The 20,742-nt window shown below is 39.7% G+C and overlaps 1 protein-coding gene across 3 annotated transcripts in view; it reads left to right on the top strand.

Moving 5' to 3' along the window:
- The first annotated feature begins 388 nt into the window (after window positions 1–388).
- Window positions 389–20,742, top strand: part of LOC128018572 (cadherin EGF LAG seven-pass G-type receptor 3) — a 39,733-nt gene continuing 19,379 nt past the window's right edge. For 2 of the 3 annotated variants that reach the window (XM_052604160.1, XM_052604161.1), the window contains exons 1-4: window positions 2,383–5,488; window positions 13,644–13,981; window positions 14,198–14,486; window positions 19,567–19,789. In XM_052604160.1, coding sequence (XP_052460120.1) covers window positions 2,392–5,488; window positions 13,644–13,981; window positions 14,198–14,486; window positions 19,567–19,789 — 3,947 coding nt within the window. In that variant the 5' untranslated portion in view covers window positions 2,383–2,391. Of the gene's footprint in view, window positions 5,489–13,643; window positions 13,982–14,197; window positions 14,487–19,566; window positions 19,790–20,742 lie in introns of all 3 variants that reach the window. The other variant, XM_052604159.1, reaches the window with a different exon arrangement.

Below are 20,742 nucleotides of genomic sequence, written 5' to 3'. Positions count from 1 at the left end.
ATAATACCTTTTGTTACAGGTGTTATTGAGGAAATCAGTGTAGACCTACATAGGCTATTGCTAAGATAAAAAGCAATGCAGTACGGTATTTATCATTTGAATGAAATGTATGGATTTATGGAATATTTATTAAATATAAATTATCTTACATTTCCACGTTCCATATCTAATTAATGCTATTGCTTTCACTTTGATATTGATAGGTTGTCACATAGGATACCTGCGGTAGTCCAGCGGTGGACATGGCGTCATCTGAGTGAAGAAACGGCCATGCGCACGCTGGAACGAACCATTCCCGTCTAAGAGAGAGAGAGAGAGAGAGAGTGAGAGAGGAGAGAAAGAAAAAGCGAGAGGGGGAGGAGTGAGGGTAGCACCGGGTTCGCTGTGAGCCATGTTGGATGTGAATGAGAGATGCTGCGCTCGTGCCGCTGCTAGCTGGAGCTCTACCAAACACCGAGAATAGATGCGAGCTTCCCGGGATCACCGAGCGACCGGGGAGCACGGCGGAAGGAGTCGGGCGGTGGTGGATGAGCTGGCCACTTAGCCGGCGTTTGGAGAGGGAAAGAGAGACACTTCGGTTCAGAGAGAGGGGAGAAAGGGGGGAGAGAGAGAAAGGATTTCACCAGACTAATGGCTGCACTGCTACTGGACTTGGGCTCGCTTTCGCCGCTGTCGTTTCTCCTTCTCAGCTCTTTGTTCACTGTTATCCCGGGGAGGGCACCGGAGTTGTTCTGCCGCTCCCTGTGCACCCACCCAGCCCCCGGAGACGCTCAAATCGCCAGCCTGCCCGACGGGACGGTAACGGGGGCTTTGGCTGGGGGCAATTGGAAGATCCACCCTGCAGGAACGGTACAGTCTCGAGGACGGGAATCGCAATGCTTACGCTCCTGTGCAGTGGAACCCCCGTCAGATCCGTTGAGACCGGATTACCGGAATTCTAGTGCATGGAAATCAGAACCGGCGGCGCACACCGGACGCTGTCATCACCAGCTTCTTTGGAGTAACAGTGGCAGCGGAGAGAAGGGCGTTGTTTCTCGTGTTCTCGTCTCTTCGGTTCAGTACGGCAAAAAGAGTACTATACAAAGGACTAGAAGGCGCTCGCGGCCACAGTCGCGCCTCGACACGGACAGGATCATTGCACAAAGCGTGCTGGATAACTGTAGAACCGTGGACAGCAAATCCAGGCCTAACCACTGCCCCTGTCACCCAAAACGTGAGTTTGCCGCTGCCAAGACACCAACTCGGCCGTTATTTAAAGCCTATTCTTATTCTAATGTGGTATCGGACGCCAATGGATTGTATAAAGCGACAGCGGACCGTCCCCTTTCAGGCCCCCTGAATGTTATCGATCTCACCAGAGAGGGCTGGAATGGGTCAGATGTTAGGAATACCCGCGGGTGCTCAAAACCGAGTGCGTGGCAGCTCTCTCTAGGGCTTGGAAGCAAAGCAAGCAGATGTCTTGAGTCACACCGGAACACAGGTTGTTCTGAAAGGTATCCAGACTGGCACAGCAGTAACTGGCACCAGTCCAACATCTCTCTGAGGCGTTACGCCGTTCGTGGAAGGCAAGCAAGAGAAAATACAAACACCACATCTTCAAATAACAACTCAAAAGTAGAGTTTGTGCATGCAAAGCCTGAACGGAATAGTCCACAAAAGTCTCCTTGTGCACTCAAACGGACTGATGCTCGGGATTTAACTGGGACTCGTTTTGATGACAGAAAGGCTCACTCTAATGAATCAACTGGAATCAGCACTGCTCAGTTGTATATCGGCGATGTACAAAACTCTGACTCATCTGCTACTGGCTCTCCCAGGGGTCATAATGCATCACACATCTACCTCTTAGTCGAGCTAAACTTTCTTAAAAGTTTTCGTGGCTCACACAATCACACGCCTGCAGAGCGCGCGAGAGAAGTTTCAGCACCCACACAATGGACAGCGCCGGACTCAGCGCATGAGCTCGCTTACTCCAGTCAATATACTGAAAGTTTGTTGCTTATGAATTGGAATAGTAACAATAACAACTGCGACAAAAATCGTAATAATAACCACCACAACAACACCAGTCCTGGCGATCAAAATGCAAATGAAACCCAACATGTTTCTGACAGCGAAGAGAGCGACTTAATAAGAGGGGAAAGCGCACGTTATCCTTTCTCCAGTGCACGTGCAGAGTGTGGCGACTATGACAGCTCAACCACCGATGGGGGAGCCACGCGGCCGCAATTAAAATCCGGTAAACGGGTGTCATTACAAGCTGAGGGTGTCAGTCAGCAAGAGGAGCAGCTGGAAGTCGCGACTGAGTGCGGTAGGAGGGAGGGACAGATAGAGGGCGGGGTAAAAGGGGAGGGTAAGGAGGAGGGTGTAGAAAGAGAAAGAGAGAAAAGCATGGAGTGGGTGATTGCAGAAGACACAAAGGAAGAGGCAGTGTTAGAAGAGAAAAAAATACTAAGAGAAAAAGGTCAAGGCAATGGCACCTCTCAGTCAGACAGAGAGAGTGTTGAAAACAAAGAGGGAACCTGGACTGAAAAAAATGAGCTTAAACATGAAAGTGTAGATGGGGTGGAAAACACACAAAAAGATCAGTACACTGCAAAACAAAAAGCAAGAGAGAGCGATGAAGTTCAGAGAGGAGAGGAGCAAGAGTACAACGAAGAACAAACAGGTGTCCCTCCTGTTGGGCGCTCCCGTAGAGCTGCTAATAGGCACCCCCATTTCCCACAGTATAACTACCAGGTTCAGGTTGCTGAGAACCAGCCTCCTGGTACCTCAGTCATAACGATGACAGCTGTGGACCCTGATGCTGGTGAGGCAGGCAGACTCAGTTACAGCATGGCCGCTTTAATGAACAGCAGGTCCATGGATTACTTCCAAATCGACCCAATTACAGGCCTTCTCACCACCACCCACGTTCTGGATCGAGAACACATGGACCTGCACTACTTCAGAGTTACTGCCACAGACCATGGCTCACCACACCTTTCTGGAACAACTATGGTGACCATCACTGTGGCTGATCGTAATGATCACTCTCCCGTGTTTGAGCAAACAGAGTATCGCGAGACCATTCGAGAGAACGTGGAAGAGGGATATCCTATCCTGCAGCTGCGAGCAACAGATCTCGACTCACAAGCGAATGCTAACATACGCTACAGATTTATTGGAGAAAGTGCAGCAGTTGCACGGTCTGCGTTTGAGATTGATCCCCGATCAGGCTTGATCACGACGCGAGGTATTGTCGACAGAGAAGCAAATGAACGTTATACATTGTTGGTGGAAGCAAGCGACCAAGGGAGAGAGCCGGGCCCACGGTCTGCTACTGTTAGTGTCCATATCACTGTGTTGGATGAGAACGACAATGTTCCACAGTTCAGTCAAAAGCGGTATGTGGTTGCAGTTAGAGAAGATGTCCGGCCACATTCTGAAATACTCAGAGTCAGTGCCTCGGACCAGGATAAAGATGGGAATGCTGCTGTGCACTACAGCATAATCAGTGGGAACAGCCGAGGGCAGTTTGCGATTGACAGTGTTACTGGAGAAATCCAGGTGGTAGCACCGCTGGACTTTGAGACTGAACGGGAGTACATGCTACGGCTGCGGGCTCAGGACAACGGCCGCCCTCCTCTCTCCAACAACACTGGAATTGTGAGTGTACAGGTTACTGATGTCAACGATAATCCACCAATCTTTGTATCCACACCTTTCCAGGCTACAGTGCTGGAGAGCGCTCCTGTCGGTCACTCCATTCTCCACATACAAGCTATTGATACAGATAATGGTGACAATGCCCGCCTGGAATACCGTTTAACAGGAACTGGCACGGATACACCATTTGTTATCAACGCTGCTACTGGTTGGGTCACGGTGAGCTCAGAACTTGACCGTGAATCAGTAGAGCACTACTTTTTTGGTGTCGAAGCGCGAGATTATGGTGCCCCACCTCTTTCCGCCACAGCTAGTGTTACGATCACAGTAATGGATGTTAATGATAACCGACCAGAATTTCTACAAAAAGAGTATTACGCCAGACTAAATGAAGATGCAGTTGTTGGAACAAGTGTGGTAAGCGTAACCGCAGTTGACCATGATGTAAATAGTGCCGTCACATATCAAATCACTGGTGGAAACACACGTAACCGTTTTGCCATTAGCACAGCCAGTGGTGCAGGCCTTATCTCATTAGCACTGCCTTTGGACTACAAACAGGAGCGCCGCTACGTGTTAACAGTCACTGCCTCTGACAGAACTCTCCACGACACCTGTCAGGTCCACATCAACATCACAGATGCCAACACACACCGTCCTGTATTCCAGAGCGCTCATTATTCAGTAAGTGTGAATGAGGACCGGCCTCCTGGCAGCACTGTGGTGGTCATAAGTGCCACAGATGATGATGTTGGAGAAAATGCCCATATCAATTACTACTTGGAGGACAATATTCCACAGTTCCGTATTGATCCTGCAAGTGGAGCGATCACACTTCAGGCAGAACTAGACTACGAAGACCAAATGACTTACACGCTTGCCATCACTGCTCGTGACAATGGAATCCCTCAGAAATCTGACACCACTTATGTGGAGGTCAATGTTAATGATGTAAATGACAACGCACCTCAGTTCCTGAGCCCCAGATATCAGGGTGGAGTCAGTGAGGATGCTCCACCTTTCACTAGTGTCCTGCAGATCTCTGCTACTGACCGTGATGCTCATGCCAATGGCCGTGTCCAGTATACGTTCCAGAATGGAGAGGACGGTGATGGTGATTTCACAATAGAACCAACCTCAGGAATAGTCCGGACAGTCAGGAGACTTGACCGTGAAAGTGTTCCCTTCTATGAGCTGACTGCATTTGCTGTGGATCGCGGTGTCCCGCCTCAGCGTACACCTGTACACATTCAAGTCAGTGTCATGGATGTCAATGACAATGCTCCAGTCTTTCCTGCTGACGATTTTGAGGTTCTAGTGAAGGAGAATAGTGTCGTTGGGTCTGTCGTAGCTCAAATTACAGCGACTGATCCAGATGAGGGCCCAAACGCTCAGATTATGTATCAGATTGTGGAAGGAAACATTCCAGAAATCTTCCAAATGGACATTTTCTCAGGAGAACTCACTTCTTTAATTGACCTTGACTATGAAACACGGAATGAGTATGTTATCGTTGTCCAGGCCACATCAGCTCCGCTAGTCAGTCGTGCCACAGTGCGCATACGACTGGTTGACCAGAATGATAATGGGCCCCAAATGCAAGACTTTCAAATCATCTTTAACAACTTCGTATCCAATCGATCCAACACCTTCCCAAGTGGGGTTATTGGACGAGTTCCAGCCCATGACCCAGATGTTTCGGATCATCTCTACTACACTATAGACCGTGGGAATGAGCTGCATCTGCTGCTGTTGAACCACACCAGTGGGGAGATCCGCCTCAGCCGGAAACTGGACAACAACCGACCACTGGTGGCCCCGATGCTCATCACCGTCACTGGTAAGAGCAAGAGGGGGAGGAAAAGATGTGAGGGAGAGGGGGAGGGAGGGAGGAAGAAATGGGGAAATGAGGCAAGGGCTATTAAGGTCATAAAGATGAAATCAAATCAGGTCAAATTGGTTTTGCTAACTCTTTTCTACAGTGCTCTATTGTGAAATATTGCTGAAGGCAATGTGTCAGTGTGGAAAGTCTATGTTAAAAGAAAAAATAGAAAGAATAGAAGATATCTTCAGAGAAAGCTGACCCTTGACTTGCATTTTTCTCTGTAAAGACATTTAGCGATCAATGTAAATTACTTTATGCTGGAATGATTTCTACTGGCATTAGCAGGTACTGTAACAGGAGTCTCAGTGGTAACATGAGAGTGTGTAAGTGCTGAGGAGAGCATTGTTCGACCATAATAGCTGATGTTGTTGATGGCATTGCTGGGCAGCGTAGATAACTGTGGCTTTTAAAAGGTTGTACAGTCAAGGTGACTAAAATTGTAAATTTAACATGTGTAAGTTTTGTGCTTATTTACCACTTAGAAAAAACCCTACTTGAACAATATTGCTGATTTTGTTCTGTGTTTTTACCTTATCTGGCAGTTATGTGCAGTTGTTTGTGTATGTGTGTGTAAGGCATATAGGTTGGGGAGTTTGTAAGACTGCAGTGTTAGACAGCTCAGTTACCCTCTGGTAAAATTCTCTGCTCAGAGGATAGCACATTTCAGTTTACATCCCCATTTTGCTCTTCGTTTCTCATTCATTTTTCCATTTCTCTCTCCACCTTTTTCTCTTACAGAGCATATTTTTCTGTTGGGTTAAATAGTCAAAAAACGTGTTTCTAAATAAGTGGAGTGGCTTTCTTCCAGGTTGTACAATTTAATCAGAGTTTTGACGTCCCGAGGGAAATGGAAGGTTAAGTTGAAGGAATTTTCTATTAAATAGTTTTTTTGTATTCCACTTCACACAGAGAAACAGCAGTTACAGTTTTCTAATGAGCACAGCTCATTGCCTGTAAGATGAGCTGACATAGTTTGAAACTCAGCGTCGCTTTTATCTTGTTAGTTCCAAGCAAGGCAGATGAATTTATGTGATTAGTTTATTTTGCTATCTCCTTAATGATGTAATATACAAAATGCACATTTGAAGTGTAGGCAAAACGGTATTGGCCTCAGAGAAAATGCATGCGTACCAAAATGAAAGTGTGTGTATGGTAAATGAAGTTTAAAAGAGGATTACAGGTCTCTTATCTTGCATGCTCTCTCTCTCTCCCTCTCTCTCTGTGTGTGTGTTCTACTTTACTTTGATTGTAATAGGACGTCCTTAGGGGTAGCCTGGCTTTGAAAACAACAGAGCACAGTAAACAGATGTCAAACCAGTGCCCAAGATTTTGTGTGCGTGCTTGGTTAATCAGATGGTTTAATATTCGTTCATGCAGGCATCTACAATGTTTATGCCTACATCTGGGTCTGTTTGTGTCTTTATACACATGCCTTTAGTTGAGTGCCTTTTGGGCTAATGGGGGTAGAAATATATTTCCAGGTGACTAATTGTAGCTACGAAGGACAAAAATCTAAGCATTTCAAAATTTTTGTGTGTGCTCAAAAACACACATACGGAGGCCCTTGAGACCTGGGGTCTGTTTTGGTCATGCTAGATTTGTAATTTCAATGTTTAAAAGCGTGTCGAATTTGTGAGCATGTGCATGTAATCAAGTTTATTGTGTCTGGTAGTGAAACCTGAAAAACTTATACTGTAGGGACCTCTGAGATCTATTTGTTTATTTCATGTTTTTGTGAGCTGGTAGAAGCTGTTTGCATGTTTCCCTGTGACCCCAGATAGAATTGCACCAAACACACATGCACAGTCACACTGTTTTTTTCTAATGATTCTCCATGCAAGACAATACTAAAACAAAGTTCACTTTAGAGTGGGTAAGTGAGCTGGATTATAAAATATTAAAAGGGTCTGAGAGAGGAATAGAGAGAGATACATTGAAGAAAGAAGAAAGGATGGGTTTTAAGGAATGTGTAGAGGAAGAAAAAGTTTGAGATAGAGAAGATAAAACACTCAAGTGGAATAGGTTAATGGAGGGAGGTGAATGACAGATGAGTGAGTGTACAGGAGGAATAGAAAGAGGAAAAACTCGCTGAGTTCAGGTCTTGGCTTTGAATGACTCAAAGGAAAATTATTTCAGATGAACGAAATGTAAACTGGCTTCTTTGAAACCTATCGTACAGGTCTTAATGGTGATTGTGCCTGTACTTATAAATAGTCTTCATAACTAGTACTTTAATCTTGTTTTCCAGTAAAATATTGAAACATCTTTATAAACAAGACAGTTGTACTTTAAGTTTAAATGTTAATAATATATTAGAAAATTGTATTTCATTTGTAATTGTGTTTTAATTTTCATTCCTTTTTTTTTTCTTGTTTCAAGCATACATTTCACAAAAACTTGATGGATTTATGCCCAAAACAAACACAAACATTTTGTCACTGGGGTTATAAAATAAACTTAATTCAAAATATATTTTTAATAATAGTCTTTATATCTTGACTTATGTAATAAATGTATCTTGTTTTAAGGATATTTAGATATATTTTATTGATAAACAGGACATTATGAATATGAAATATCATATATCAAACATCAACATTGTACACCTCTGTGGTCATAGTGTTATAAATAAGATGACATACATTAGCATTCATGTTTTTTTTAAAGAATTTCCTTAAGCTCACCTGCATTTATGTGATCAAAAAAATTTTTTATTTTAATGTTTAATTAGCTTTTTTTTCTGTGATGCAAATTAGAATTTTTTTATTACCCATAACTCCAATCACACCCTTCTGAAATCATTCTAATATGCTGTTTTGATGCTCAAGAAACATTTATATTATTATCAATGTTAAAAACAATCTTTTTTAACATTATAAATATCTTTATTGTTATCCTCATTTTTCATATTCCAGTCCTTCCACTGTCAGAAATCATAGACACAAATATTAAATGGCAACAACACACTCTCACACTGGTGATTTGACTTATCCTCTGTGGGAGCCTGAATGTTTTGATTTAATCAGCCTGACTAATAATATTTTCCTGCTGTAAGCTACATTAATCATTTAAATAAATGTTTTGTTTAGGTTTATTTAGATGTTGAGTAACCATAGTGTGTTTACCCCTGCACAGTTGTGACTATTTACAGTAATTAAGATCATTTACTTGCTGTTATTTGCTGTACATAATTGCCTCAGTGATTATTGGTATATGACAAAAAAATTATATACAGGTTAGTGCTGATTTGCACCATTTGTTTTTAGTTTATTGGCTGTGTGATGTGTTAAACAGGGACTCTTTTTGAGAGGTTAGTAAGGAATCACTGCCTTATAACCCCCCCCCCACACACACACACACACACACATACACACACACGTCTCCTTTACCTCCCTTCCCCCCAAAACCACTTCTTCTATTCACAAACACACTTCCCCGGGATCTCTTGTCTCCTTGATATTACCTTCATTTTTCCGGGCATCTATGTAAACACTCCTGCTTCCCTGCCTCCACCCTTCCTCCTCTAACCCCTTTTGCTCTTTCCATTACACTCTCTTTCTCTCTCTCTCTCTCTCTCTCTCTCTCTCTCTCACAGGGTGGCATTTCATCAAAGGAGGATATAATCTCCTTAGACACTGAGACATCCAGTGACATTAAAAACTTCAAGTCGTGCCTGTCATCCTCTTGTAGACGCTCACACTTTGTGCTTGATTTTATTTGTCCAGCTATTACAGCACAACTCGAGTCAAACATTTCTGCACTGTGGAAAACTGTAAATAATTTGAGCTGAACTGTAATTAACAAAGAGTACATGCAAACTGTGTTTGGTGGGGTGAGCCGAGCAGGATGATTTAAAAGGGACAGTTCCCCTAAAAAGGAAATTCTGTCCTATTCACTCCAGACTGTCTGTGTTAGATAAACCGACAAAAATGTCATTATTTATTCACTGACTATTTTTAGTCCAATGAGCTGTTAACCATTGCAAAACAAACATTATTTAGTGAGCAAGTTGAACTTGAGAACTGCATCACACCAAATTGTGAATTAATTATTTAGACCAGTTTTGTAACCCGGACCAACTGATTAATTGAATAGATCTGATAAATAAATAAAAATAATAAAAATAATAAATTGGACATTACTACTATTCTCTTAAACACAACAAGATCTATAGCAAATGTCAAGATTTTCAATTAAAAAGAGCTTAGTCATGCATTTGGGTAAAGTTGTTATTTCTGGAATAAAAATTAAAAAAATGCTATAGCCAATACACTTGATTAACGTTAATTTACTTTAAAAACTGTAAATATTTTAACGTCATATTGTATAATTTTACTATAAAATATTTTTACATTAAATCTATTTGTTTTTGCAAGTAAAATATATGAATTACATTACAATTTATGGTGATAAAAAAATAGAAAGAACATTCTCAGTATTTATTTACCACTCACATTTTTGAACATCGACTTTGTAGTGCACGATCCAAACTTACATTTTTATAATTCATGAATGAAAATATTTTGTAACATGATATTGATGTACTATTTACATGGAAATGCAATGTCTGATTTTAAAATGGGTTTTAAAGGATGAATTTTGAGATTTTTAGTTTTCAGTCGATATATAACTTCTGATGATTTCTAAAATGTGATAGAGAAAAAGGCAACATACAAGTCTTCTTTTTTAAACAAAGGTCAAAACTCCAGTTATAATTTAGATTTTTGAGGGTGCACTCTTGTCATAAATTAATGGATTACTTTTCCTACATAATTTTTTGCAAAACACACTGGTAAAATATATATTTGGGAGTCTTAGACCTTTCCAACGATATATAGTTTGTCAAGATTAGATTAGATTTAATTGTAATATAGTGAAGTAAATGTAGGCGTCCCACAGAGTGGACGGGTGACAGTTAACAGGTTAAATAGTTTTGTTTCTTCTCGTATTTGTTATCAGTAATGTACTTTAGAGTATTTCGTATTAAATTGGATGTTATTAAATTAATGCAGTATTTTAGTGCTATGTGTTTTACATGTGTTTTTTCTTTGTTTGTATGACTGTGCACCATCCAGACTGATCTCACGGCAATTCATACATATTTTGTGAGGTGGCTTATTAGTATGAATTTATACAACCTCATTCATACATATTCATACAATTTGTGCTAAATCGTACGTATTTTACTAGTTGCACAATTCGTATGAATTTGTACAAATGACCTACACCTAACCCCGCCCATACACCTACCCGTCACTGAGGTCTAGACAAAACGTACAAAATACAAAGAATTAGCCACCTCGTAAAATACGTACAAATTGGTCGTGAGATAGCATTGCACCATCTGTACATTATTGTCCATGTATTTGGCTGATATTTGACAATTGATCTTGTTTTATGAACTGACCACTTACGATGAACATAATGTGGTTTTCTATTTTACCTACTGTGTTATTATAGTGATTATTAGTAGCTACAGTTTAATGTAAAAAGCACATTTTGGTAAAGTATGTAAATGATACATCATGAAATATTAGGTTATAAGCATGAATATATATACATTGTCACCATAAGTTTTCAGTGAATGGATAAAAATGGCATGTGTGGTTGAGTCTAAAAAAATGTCTTGTTTCTGTCTGTGTGTGCGTGAGACAAGTGGGGGATGGATGGTTTATTTTATAAGAACTGCTTATCAGTAAGAAAGGCGTGACTTTTAAGGGGATGACATTATGATCTAATGTCTCTCTTTCTCCCCTCCCCCATTCATTTTATCTTCTGTGCTTTTATTCTTTCACATCCCTGACTCCTCCTTACCAGCCTCCAGCAGCCTCAGCCCTCACCACATCTCGCTCTCCTGCTCACTGTCTGCTGAATCATTTCCTCTTCTGTGTGTCATTTTCTTTCACTCAATTTAAATCGATTTTAGAGTGACTTGCTGCCAAGACTGTGTTCATGCACTTTATAGCCAAAACATTTTTAATGTATGCAGGAGAAAATCATTTTCGAAATTGGAAAGGCAAATGTGAAAATGTCATCAGTGTTGTAAAAACAGCACGGCTGAATAACATGACTCAGAATTGCTTGTACTGGTGTTAGTGGTACTGGAAAATCAAAGATCTTCAAACAGAAACAGCACTCCTGCATGCTTCAGTGGTCACTTTATTAATGATGATGGTGCCATGTATTTTTAAACTCAAAAAGCCCAAAAAGTGGTAAATGGTCCCAATTCAGAGCCAGTGGCTAGAATATTTATACCCAAACATATACACTGTTAAAAATAAAGGTGCTTCAAAAGGTTATTCAAGACATGCCATAGAAGAATCATTTTTGGTTCTTCAAAGAACCATCTCTTTCTTACCTTTTTATGATCTGAAGTACCATCTTTCGCCAGCAAAGAACCTTCTGTTAAACAGCAATGTTCTTCAGATGTTAAAGGTTCTTTATGGAACCATTTAGACAAAAAGGTTCTTGTATGGCATCTTTAAACACCTTTATTTTTAAGAGAGTATGAATGTATACAGCTGCATGTCAGTAGGCTTGCCAAGAAGTTGTATAGGTTATATTTTACCCTACAAAGGAAATCTTTTACCTTCTCAAAGGAAAAACAAGGCCGGTTTTTAGGCCATTCAGATTCTTATGATACAAAATATTTTCCCCAGCTCAACATTATTTTAATATAATTTATGCATCATAACAGTATTTGCCTTTAATTTATGCTAATTCAAAAATATTCTGTTGTAGCAAATAAATTCAATTCTGTCATAATTTACTCACGCCCATGCCGTTCCAAACTTGTATCCATTTCATTCTTCTGCTGAACACAAAAAGATATTTTGAAGAATCTTGGTAACCAAACAGTTTCCCTTGACTTCCATTATATTTTTTGTCCATAGAATGGAAATCAATATGGAACTGAAAATGTTTGGTTACCAATGGTTTTCAAAATATCTTAATTTGTGTTCCACAGAAGAAAGAAAGTCATACAGTTTTGGAACGGCATGAAGGGGAGTAAATGACAACAAAATTTTCATTTTCGGATGGGCAATCTATTTAAAGTGCAGTTATATTAGCAAAGTTTTGATGACAAAAACAGTCCATTGCCCGCACTCAGTATATTGTAATAATGTGCAAAGCATCAATCATAAAGAAGTCACTATCAAACCAAGCAGCTTTCAGTTGGTCAATGCAGCAAATTTGTATGGAACAACAAGAAACCGATTTAAAATCTGTGTGGGGAAATGTTTTGCTTATACTCAAATTTTAGATTTTTTTGATTGCATAGATTCCTATTGAAATAACTGCATTTTGCCTGTGAAATTTCACTGTACAATAGTAAATGTGAACATACCTTTACACTGGTAAGCATTTTATGAGAATCACCATTTAGAATAATAATAAAAAAATGCTTGCAAAGCAAAAGTTCTGCTCAATAGGTATAGCAGTGTGTTTGTTCACAACAATGTCATGAAAAAATCCACTTAGTTTTTATATATATATATATATATATATATATATATATACAAAACGTCTTCCTCCATCTTTTTATTTTGTGGTGAAATGTCACTGGGCATGTTTTCACCTACCCAATATCTGCTCAGTTACCGAAACCCTTAAATCTTTTCCTTTTCCTTTATGCCTCTGTCTTTTCAGCATACTCTCTTTTCAGCTCTAAACTTTCTGTGTGTATTTCCGAAGTTGTATGTACTGTCTGCCTCTGTGTGTGTGTGAGCATAAAGTATGTGTGCGTTTGATGGACATACATGATTCACTCTGCAGCATGTTGCTAATTTCACAGTCAGTGAGCTGTAGATGATATCCCAAGCTGTACTGACACCAAACCTGCATCAGTCGCATGTTGAGATGGACCTTTGAAGTAATACAACTCTCACTGCTACAGCATTAAAGTGTTTCAGATTGCAGTCGAGTAAAACAGACTGTGTGACTGCAAACTGAACTGATGTTTTGACTGAGCCATCAGACATGTTCTTATCACTTAACTTCTAAACTAAAGTGATTTGACAAACTTCTATTACACATACTTTGATAGTTTTTAAGTTTATTACTGCTCTCGAGCTCACTTCATCTTCCTTTGTCTCTGTCTGTTTCTCAGATGGCATTCACAGCGTCAGCGCTCAGTGTGTGTTGCGGGTTCTCATCATTACGGAGGAGATGCTCAGCAGCAGCATCACTGTGCGACTCCAGAACATGTCCCAGGAGCACTTCCTGTCCCCGCTGCTCACTCACTTCCTGGAAGGGGTGTCAGCAGTGCTTTCAGTCTCTCCTGATGATGTGTTCGTGTTTAACGTGCAGCCGGATGCAGATGCGGGAAAGGTGCTCAACGTTAGTTTCTCCGCTGCATTGCCAGGAGGGCAGTTTTTCCCATCGGAGGCTCTGGAGGAGCAGCTGTACCTCAACAGACCTAGACTCAACGCCCTCGCACATATGGAGGTGAAACAGCTGCCTTGTAAAGATCATTAGATAAGAATATCGATTAGAAATTAAAACATAGAAATGCAACACTAAATTACCTTTTTTTCTTTTTTTTTTGCATTTACAAATTGATTTGACTAAGCTGATAGAATACGAGAATTGAACCAGCCAATGAACTTTCAAATGTACAGACACACTCACAATTCTATAATGCCGTATCTTGTATTCCGGCAGGTCCTCCCTTTTGATGATAATGTGTGTTTACGTGAGCCATGTCAGAACTACATGAAGTGCATCAGCGTTCTCCGCTTCAACAGCTCTGCTCCCTTTATCGTCTCCCCATCCACACTGTTCCGGCCCATACATCCCATCACAGGACTGCGCTGCCGCTGCCCTGCCGGATTTACGGGAGATTACTGCGAGATTGAAATTAACCTGTGTTACTCAAACCCCTGCATTAACGGAGGAGTGTGCGCTCGCAGAGAGGGAGGTTACACCTGCATCTGCCGAGAGGATTACACAGGTAAGAGTGTGATTATGTATTTTAGTAAGCGTGTGTTATTGTGTCTTTCTAGATGTTGCGAAGTCTTGCAAGGACTTGCAAAAGAACGTCTGGTGTACTTTGCAGTTTATTCTGGCCAAGAATTGGTTCACACTGCCACGACAAACAGCAACATGTCAAATGTGTACTAAAGTTGGCTGTTGGATGTACAGTAGAATGATGAAAATAAAAGCGATCATGTTCATGCCGCCCAACAGGCAGCAACAGAGAGGTTGGCAGACTGATCCAACAAACCCAACAACCCTTGGCATTTGATGTTTCTTGTGTGGTTACACAGGAAAGCATAGAGTATCTTTGAAAGATTTATTGCTAGGAACTGGACTGGATACAGCAGGGTTCCTCAAATCTTGTCCTGGAGGGCCATTGCGCTGCAGAGTTTAGCTCCAACCTTGATCAAACCTCACCTACCTGTGATTTTCTAATGATCCTGAAGACGTTGATTAGAATGCTCCGGTGTGTTTGATCAGGGTTAGAGCTAAACTGTGCAGGAAATTGGATCCCGTGGGGCAGATTTGAGGATCCATGAATTATAGGCACAGATTCCCAATCCAATTAGATTCTAATTCACAAACTGTATTCCATTCCGAATTTGATTGGATTCATTTTTGATAACGTTTTAAAGGCTTCAGTTTTAATGTCAATTTTGTTTATGTATGAAAACATAATAAATTATTTAAGGATCCTTCTTGCTTGGTGAATTACAAAAAAGTGAATTTATTTAATAATTTTTGTCAAACCGTCTTATCTATAATCAAAAACTGCTCTGTGGATACAAACTGTGAATATAAACTTTAATTTGCATTTATTATGAAAAAAAAACAAAAAACAAAAAAAAAGCCAAATATATATATTGGAGTACTGGAGTATGTGCATGGTTTTGGTCTCTTTTGAAAGGTGACACTCTGAGGTCTGTTCTGCACCTTAGAGTGTCACTGTAAGTCTTTCTGGTATTGAATAATAGAACTTCCCAAACATTCTGCCTTTTTGTAAACAGTTGCCTGCAGATGACTATATCTGGGAGCTATTAGCTGGAAAACACAATGGGATCACAGCATGAAGCCTTGTTGGCGGTCTGACAAAGACACTGATTGTTACTGCTGTGCTGATTGTATCTTAAAACGTTTTGCATAATTTAAATCACAATTGAATCCCAATCATTCCACTCTCAGCTTTCCAAAGATATGTGACATGTTTTATTTTTTCAGTTATTGTATTTCACAAAGTTAACCCTCAAAAAACATGCTGTGTACTTGTTCGTGTTACAGTGGAATGCTAACAAGATAACTATGTATAAAATTATACAAAATTGAGTAGCATGTGTCAAAAGTTGCTTGGCTGCCCCCATGATTGGTCTGGCAAATGGCAATTTTTGTTTTTACTTGATTGGCAAATGGATAAAGTAAAGCATTTGACAAAACAACAAAGAAAACCAATCAGCAAATGGACAAAAGAAAAGTCAATTGCACTAAATATGCATTTTGCAGTTTAAACATTATTTATCAATTAATCTACTTTTTAAAACATTACATACACTATAATGATACTTTATTGCATAAATAATAATACATATTATAATAATTTCTTATTATGTTTAAATGATCAATTTGATAACTTATTTCTTAATTTCTAAATTATTCTTCCCAGTCCTCCATACAACTGGACTGCAAATACAGGTAAAATATATAGACTTCCCTATAAATAGACTTGCTAAAAAAAAATAGTCATGGTGTGAGCAATCAATCTTGGGATTTTAAAACTCAGCATTGAAATCTATCAAAGCAATATCACGATAAATAGGAAAATCGATATTTCAACCCAGCCCTGGCCACGAGTGTCAGGGTTTACAAATCCAGCAACTAGTCATTTCAAAAAAGAACTTTATATTAAAATTATACAGCTGCCTGCCGATCAAACGATGCCAGTTTTCTGTGAAATATGCATCAGATGGCCAGTGAAAGAGCTGTGAGCAGTCTGTGGGCGCACCATCTGACACTAAAAACCTGACGGTGGTGTTTGGTGGTAAAGCAGATCTACTAACCAGTTTGTTTTTCTGTGTATATGTGTGGCCAGCTGGGTTAAACTAACTTAAACTCTCAGCAGTGAAGTCAGTCTGAAGTTAAATGAGCAACTCTTAGTAATACAAACGCTGTAGCATGAGAGAAATTGAAAGGGAAAAAGAAATCCAACGGAAGGAGGAAAGCAGGGGCAGATGCAGGATCCCCCGAGGGCCGTACCATGTGTGTGATGGGAGCTGGGTAGAGAGGGTGGTTTAGCCCAAGAGGAGAAGAATAGCTTTGATGAATTAAACATCATTTGAACGAAGGGGAGAGAATACATTACCAAATAATCTGAGGGGATGGAGTGGATAGGTACCGGGGAGGAGAGCGAAACGAGAGAAAGAGAGGGGAAGAAAGAAGGAGAAGTGCTTTTAATAGTAAGTCAGGAAGTGAACAGCTGGAGAAAAGAGAGAGAGAGCGAACACCTGACACTAATATAAAAGGACAATAGTATCAAGAGACTAAAGACAGGCAGAGAGGGTTTTAAAGCCTTTCCCTGCTGGATTTTAAGTGATTTAGAGTAAGTGTGTGATGTGTGTTTGTGTATTGGAGAGCATGTGTTTAACTAAAAGCTCAACTTTTGTCCAAGTAGAGAAAACTGCGCTTGAATGCTCTTGGTGTATACAGTATGTAGGTCAATATCTCTGTGTGCCATCACTTTTATTTTGTTGTAGATATGTGAAGACATTTTCTTGGACTGATGAGAACTTTATACCTTATTGAACACAAAGATAGTGTTTGTATTTTTAGTTTGAACACGTTATGTTTATATTCAAGCTGTTTGTGTGTGTTTTTCTGCCAGTTCTGGTTGAGGAGTTTACAGAAATTGCTTTAGGTCTCTGATTGTGTGTCAGTAAGGGCTCTGTGAGCAGGAGCAGTCAGTGTGAAAGGTTTTCTCAGAATTGCTTGTGTTCATGTCAGACAGTCCATGTGGTTTAACTAGAGCCAGGGGCATTCGCTTTGAAAAGGGATTATGAGACATGTTAAATAATAAAACACTCTAAAAGCTGTTTAATTCAATTCAAATGATACATCTTGCAGTATCAGAACACTGTTATACAGTCAACACCACTACGGTCAAGAAACTAATTATACAGAATATAAATACATTCTGATTTTCTTATTCTTATTCTTAGATAAAAAGTTTGTCAAGAGAATGATTCAGTTTCTAGGGAATGTTGGATTGCTGCTAGCAGTGTTCACTTTGACAGCACATTTTTATTTAGTTTTAACTTAAACTTAAATGTCATTTAGTTTCATATCAGTCATATTTTAGAGATTTCAATTATTTTATTTTAGTTTTAGTTCTCATTAAGCTATTGGTCGACTAATGTCTAATGGGTTTAGTTCAATTGTAATGCAGTAATATCTGTCCTTAGCTCAAGGGAACTTTTGTCAGATTTAATGATTCTTTAGAATTCAGTAAATTAATTTATCATTAGCTACTTTAGCCATTAGTTACTCCTTATGAAGAACTTCCTTCCTGTTTAACAAATTATGATTTAAGTTAGTCAGAAAAATTCAGTTCAGTTGGTATTCAGAGGCCTGTGACCTGCTTATATATTTTTATCTTGTGACTTTAGCAACTTATTTTACATTGCTTTTGAATATTCAGTTTAGAATGTGTGCTAAAATCCTTTTCCCTTTGCGGGTGATATGTTTGAAAGCTATGATGAATATGTTAATACCTCTTGTTGAATATGCAAGTAGCCAGTAGGATAAAGGTCCATGTGTCTTGAGGGTTTTGGTGTGTGTGTGTGTGTGTGTGTGTGTGTGTGCGTCTGTGTGTGTGTGTGTGTGTGTGTGTGTGTGTGTGCACGTGTGCGTGTGTGTGTGTGTGTGTGTGTGTGTCTGTAGCTGGTTTGCAGTGAGCAGTTACTTGTTATTGAGCAGTTATCTTGTAAATATTAGGGGTTTTTATTTTATTTTTTTTTTGCCTGTGGTATGTGTCTATCCATGTGTGTGTCCTCAGACATTTTGCTGTATGTGTGTGCATTTCTGTGGTGGGTCAAAGTTTGAAGTGCTTTTAAAGGCAGTATTTTCACACTCCCATTAAAGGGAGACGGATATGTCTACATGTGTGTCTGTGCCAGAGGTCTGTACACACATGCACATTAACGTGCTTTATTTAACCGTTGCCAGAGGCTCACCAACACAATACTGGAACATTACAGTGCCAGAATCTGGCTCACATTTGGCTCTGCATCATAAAGCCTAAGGGCAGGATCTGCTGATGCTTCAAAACCCAAACAACAAGCTGCTTTATGTAGTGTGCATGTGTGTTTGTGTGTGTCTGTTATTGGTCCATTGGGACATTCCCGTCTACATGTTTTTAAAGAGCTTCTACAAAGTATGTGTGTGCGTAAGATAGACCCCTGCTGATACATCAATGGAAGAATTTATAGGAATTGTATCCAAATGTGTCTTACAGACTGATAAAATAGTCACAGTCATTAATGTTCAGCTCTTAATATTCTACATAATGCTGTTTGAAATGATTCTTGTATTAAGTACAAATAGAACTTTGAAAAAAATGGTTATGGGATTTGGTCCTATTCATTCCATATTCCCAGAATGCACCGGGCTAGGGCATGAATACTTATTAGGTTGCATTTTAGAATGTTTGCCAGTTTGATTTAATTCTTGTTGATGGTTTTGTCACATTTAGTAACTTATACTTTTCAACCTTTTAAATAATTTGATTGCAGTCTGAATAAAATGATATCTGACTGTGAGCTTGCAAACTAAATTATTTAAGAAGTATTAGATCAGAAGATTCCATAATTTTCAGTTTAATGCCAACTTTAACAATGTTATTATTTTATGAGTTTTTTATTTTTATTCTTTTGTAGTTTTCTTTAAAAAGATCAGCACCTAATTACAGTTAAGCAATATAATGGAGTAAGATTGAATTTGAATAAGTGTGTGTCAATGGGTGCATGTGTGTGTATTTTATATTTCCTGTTTTTTTTTGTCCGCCTCAGGCGAGCGTTGTGAGTTTGACCGACGTGGTGGCCAGTGTATGGCAGGCATTTGTCATAACGGCGGTACATGTCGTGAGCTCTCCGGAGGAGGATTCAGGTGTGAGTGTCCTGCAGGAGGTTATGAGAAGCCGTATTGCTCGGTCACCACCAGATCCTTTCCTCCAAAATCATTCATGATGTTCAGGGGGCTCCGTCAACGGTTCCACCTCTCCATCTCTCTCTCGTGAGTACACACACGGACATTTTTCAGATAGGAGAAATTATTTTAAAATAGTAATAGCATAAAACCTCACCACTCTTTCTCACACTTTTAAATATTTATATATGTAAATATAAATCTTATTTTCTCCTTCGTGATCTGTTTCTTATATTCTCTCCTCTCGCTTTCATATGCTCTCATAAGAAAAGCTCTTTAGCACTATCTCTCTCTTCTTTCATCCTGTTTAGTTTTGTTTCCTTCCCCTTGTGAGAGCTATTTCTGGTCATGTTTTTGATGCGATTGGTCAGGGTTTGGCTGCTGGGGCACAGAGGTAATATAACGGTTGTTTGTTGTAGTCTCCAGAGTGGCTAAAACATAGCTATTTTATTTATTAACATGGTCAAATGTCAACACATCCAGAAAGGGCAAAACCTTCTCTCATCTCCCTAGACACGCAAGAATATGAAATCCTTCTCCTTCTCTCGGTTAAAATCTCGCCTCTCTGCACCGAAAGATAACCATTGTGCTACAGTGTGCAGTTTAGAGACTGACCATGTTCTATAAAAAAAACCCTCTTGAATCTAAAAGTCTTTGCTCAGTAGAGCATAAACAAAGGCCATCTCTCTCAATTGTCAGCGTTTTGTCTTGACCAAACTAAAAGATGTTTAAAGTGTAAAGATATGTAAACCTGTTAGCTCTCCAGAGAGGACGTGCCAGCTATATATTTATGTAGCAAAAAGAGAAATTGTTATTCTGACTTTCAATAACTTTCTCAGCAGGAATGTGAAGTAAACATATAAGAACCCACCAATATTACTTAATATTACTTTGAAAGTTTTAATGGATATTGTTCGCTAAACCACTGCCATGAAAACTTCCTGTGTTGTCTAGATATCGAGTGGGATTACTTTAGAGATCATTTTATGCTGAGTGTACTCTTCTCAGTTTTGCGGACATCACATTATATACTCTAAATG

Source organism: Carassius gibelio, chromosome A8 (assembly GCF_023724105.1).
Source record: "Carassius gibelio isolate Cgi1373 ecotype wild population from Czech Republic chromosome A8, carGib1.2-hapl.c, whole genome shotgun sequence".
Classification (NCBI taxonomy): Eukaryota; Metazoa; Chordata; class Actinopteri; order Cypriniformes; family Cyprinidae; genus Carassius; species Carassius gibelio.
Note: the sequence above shows the minus strand (reverse complement) of the source record. Positions and strands in the feature narration are given on the sequence as shown.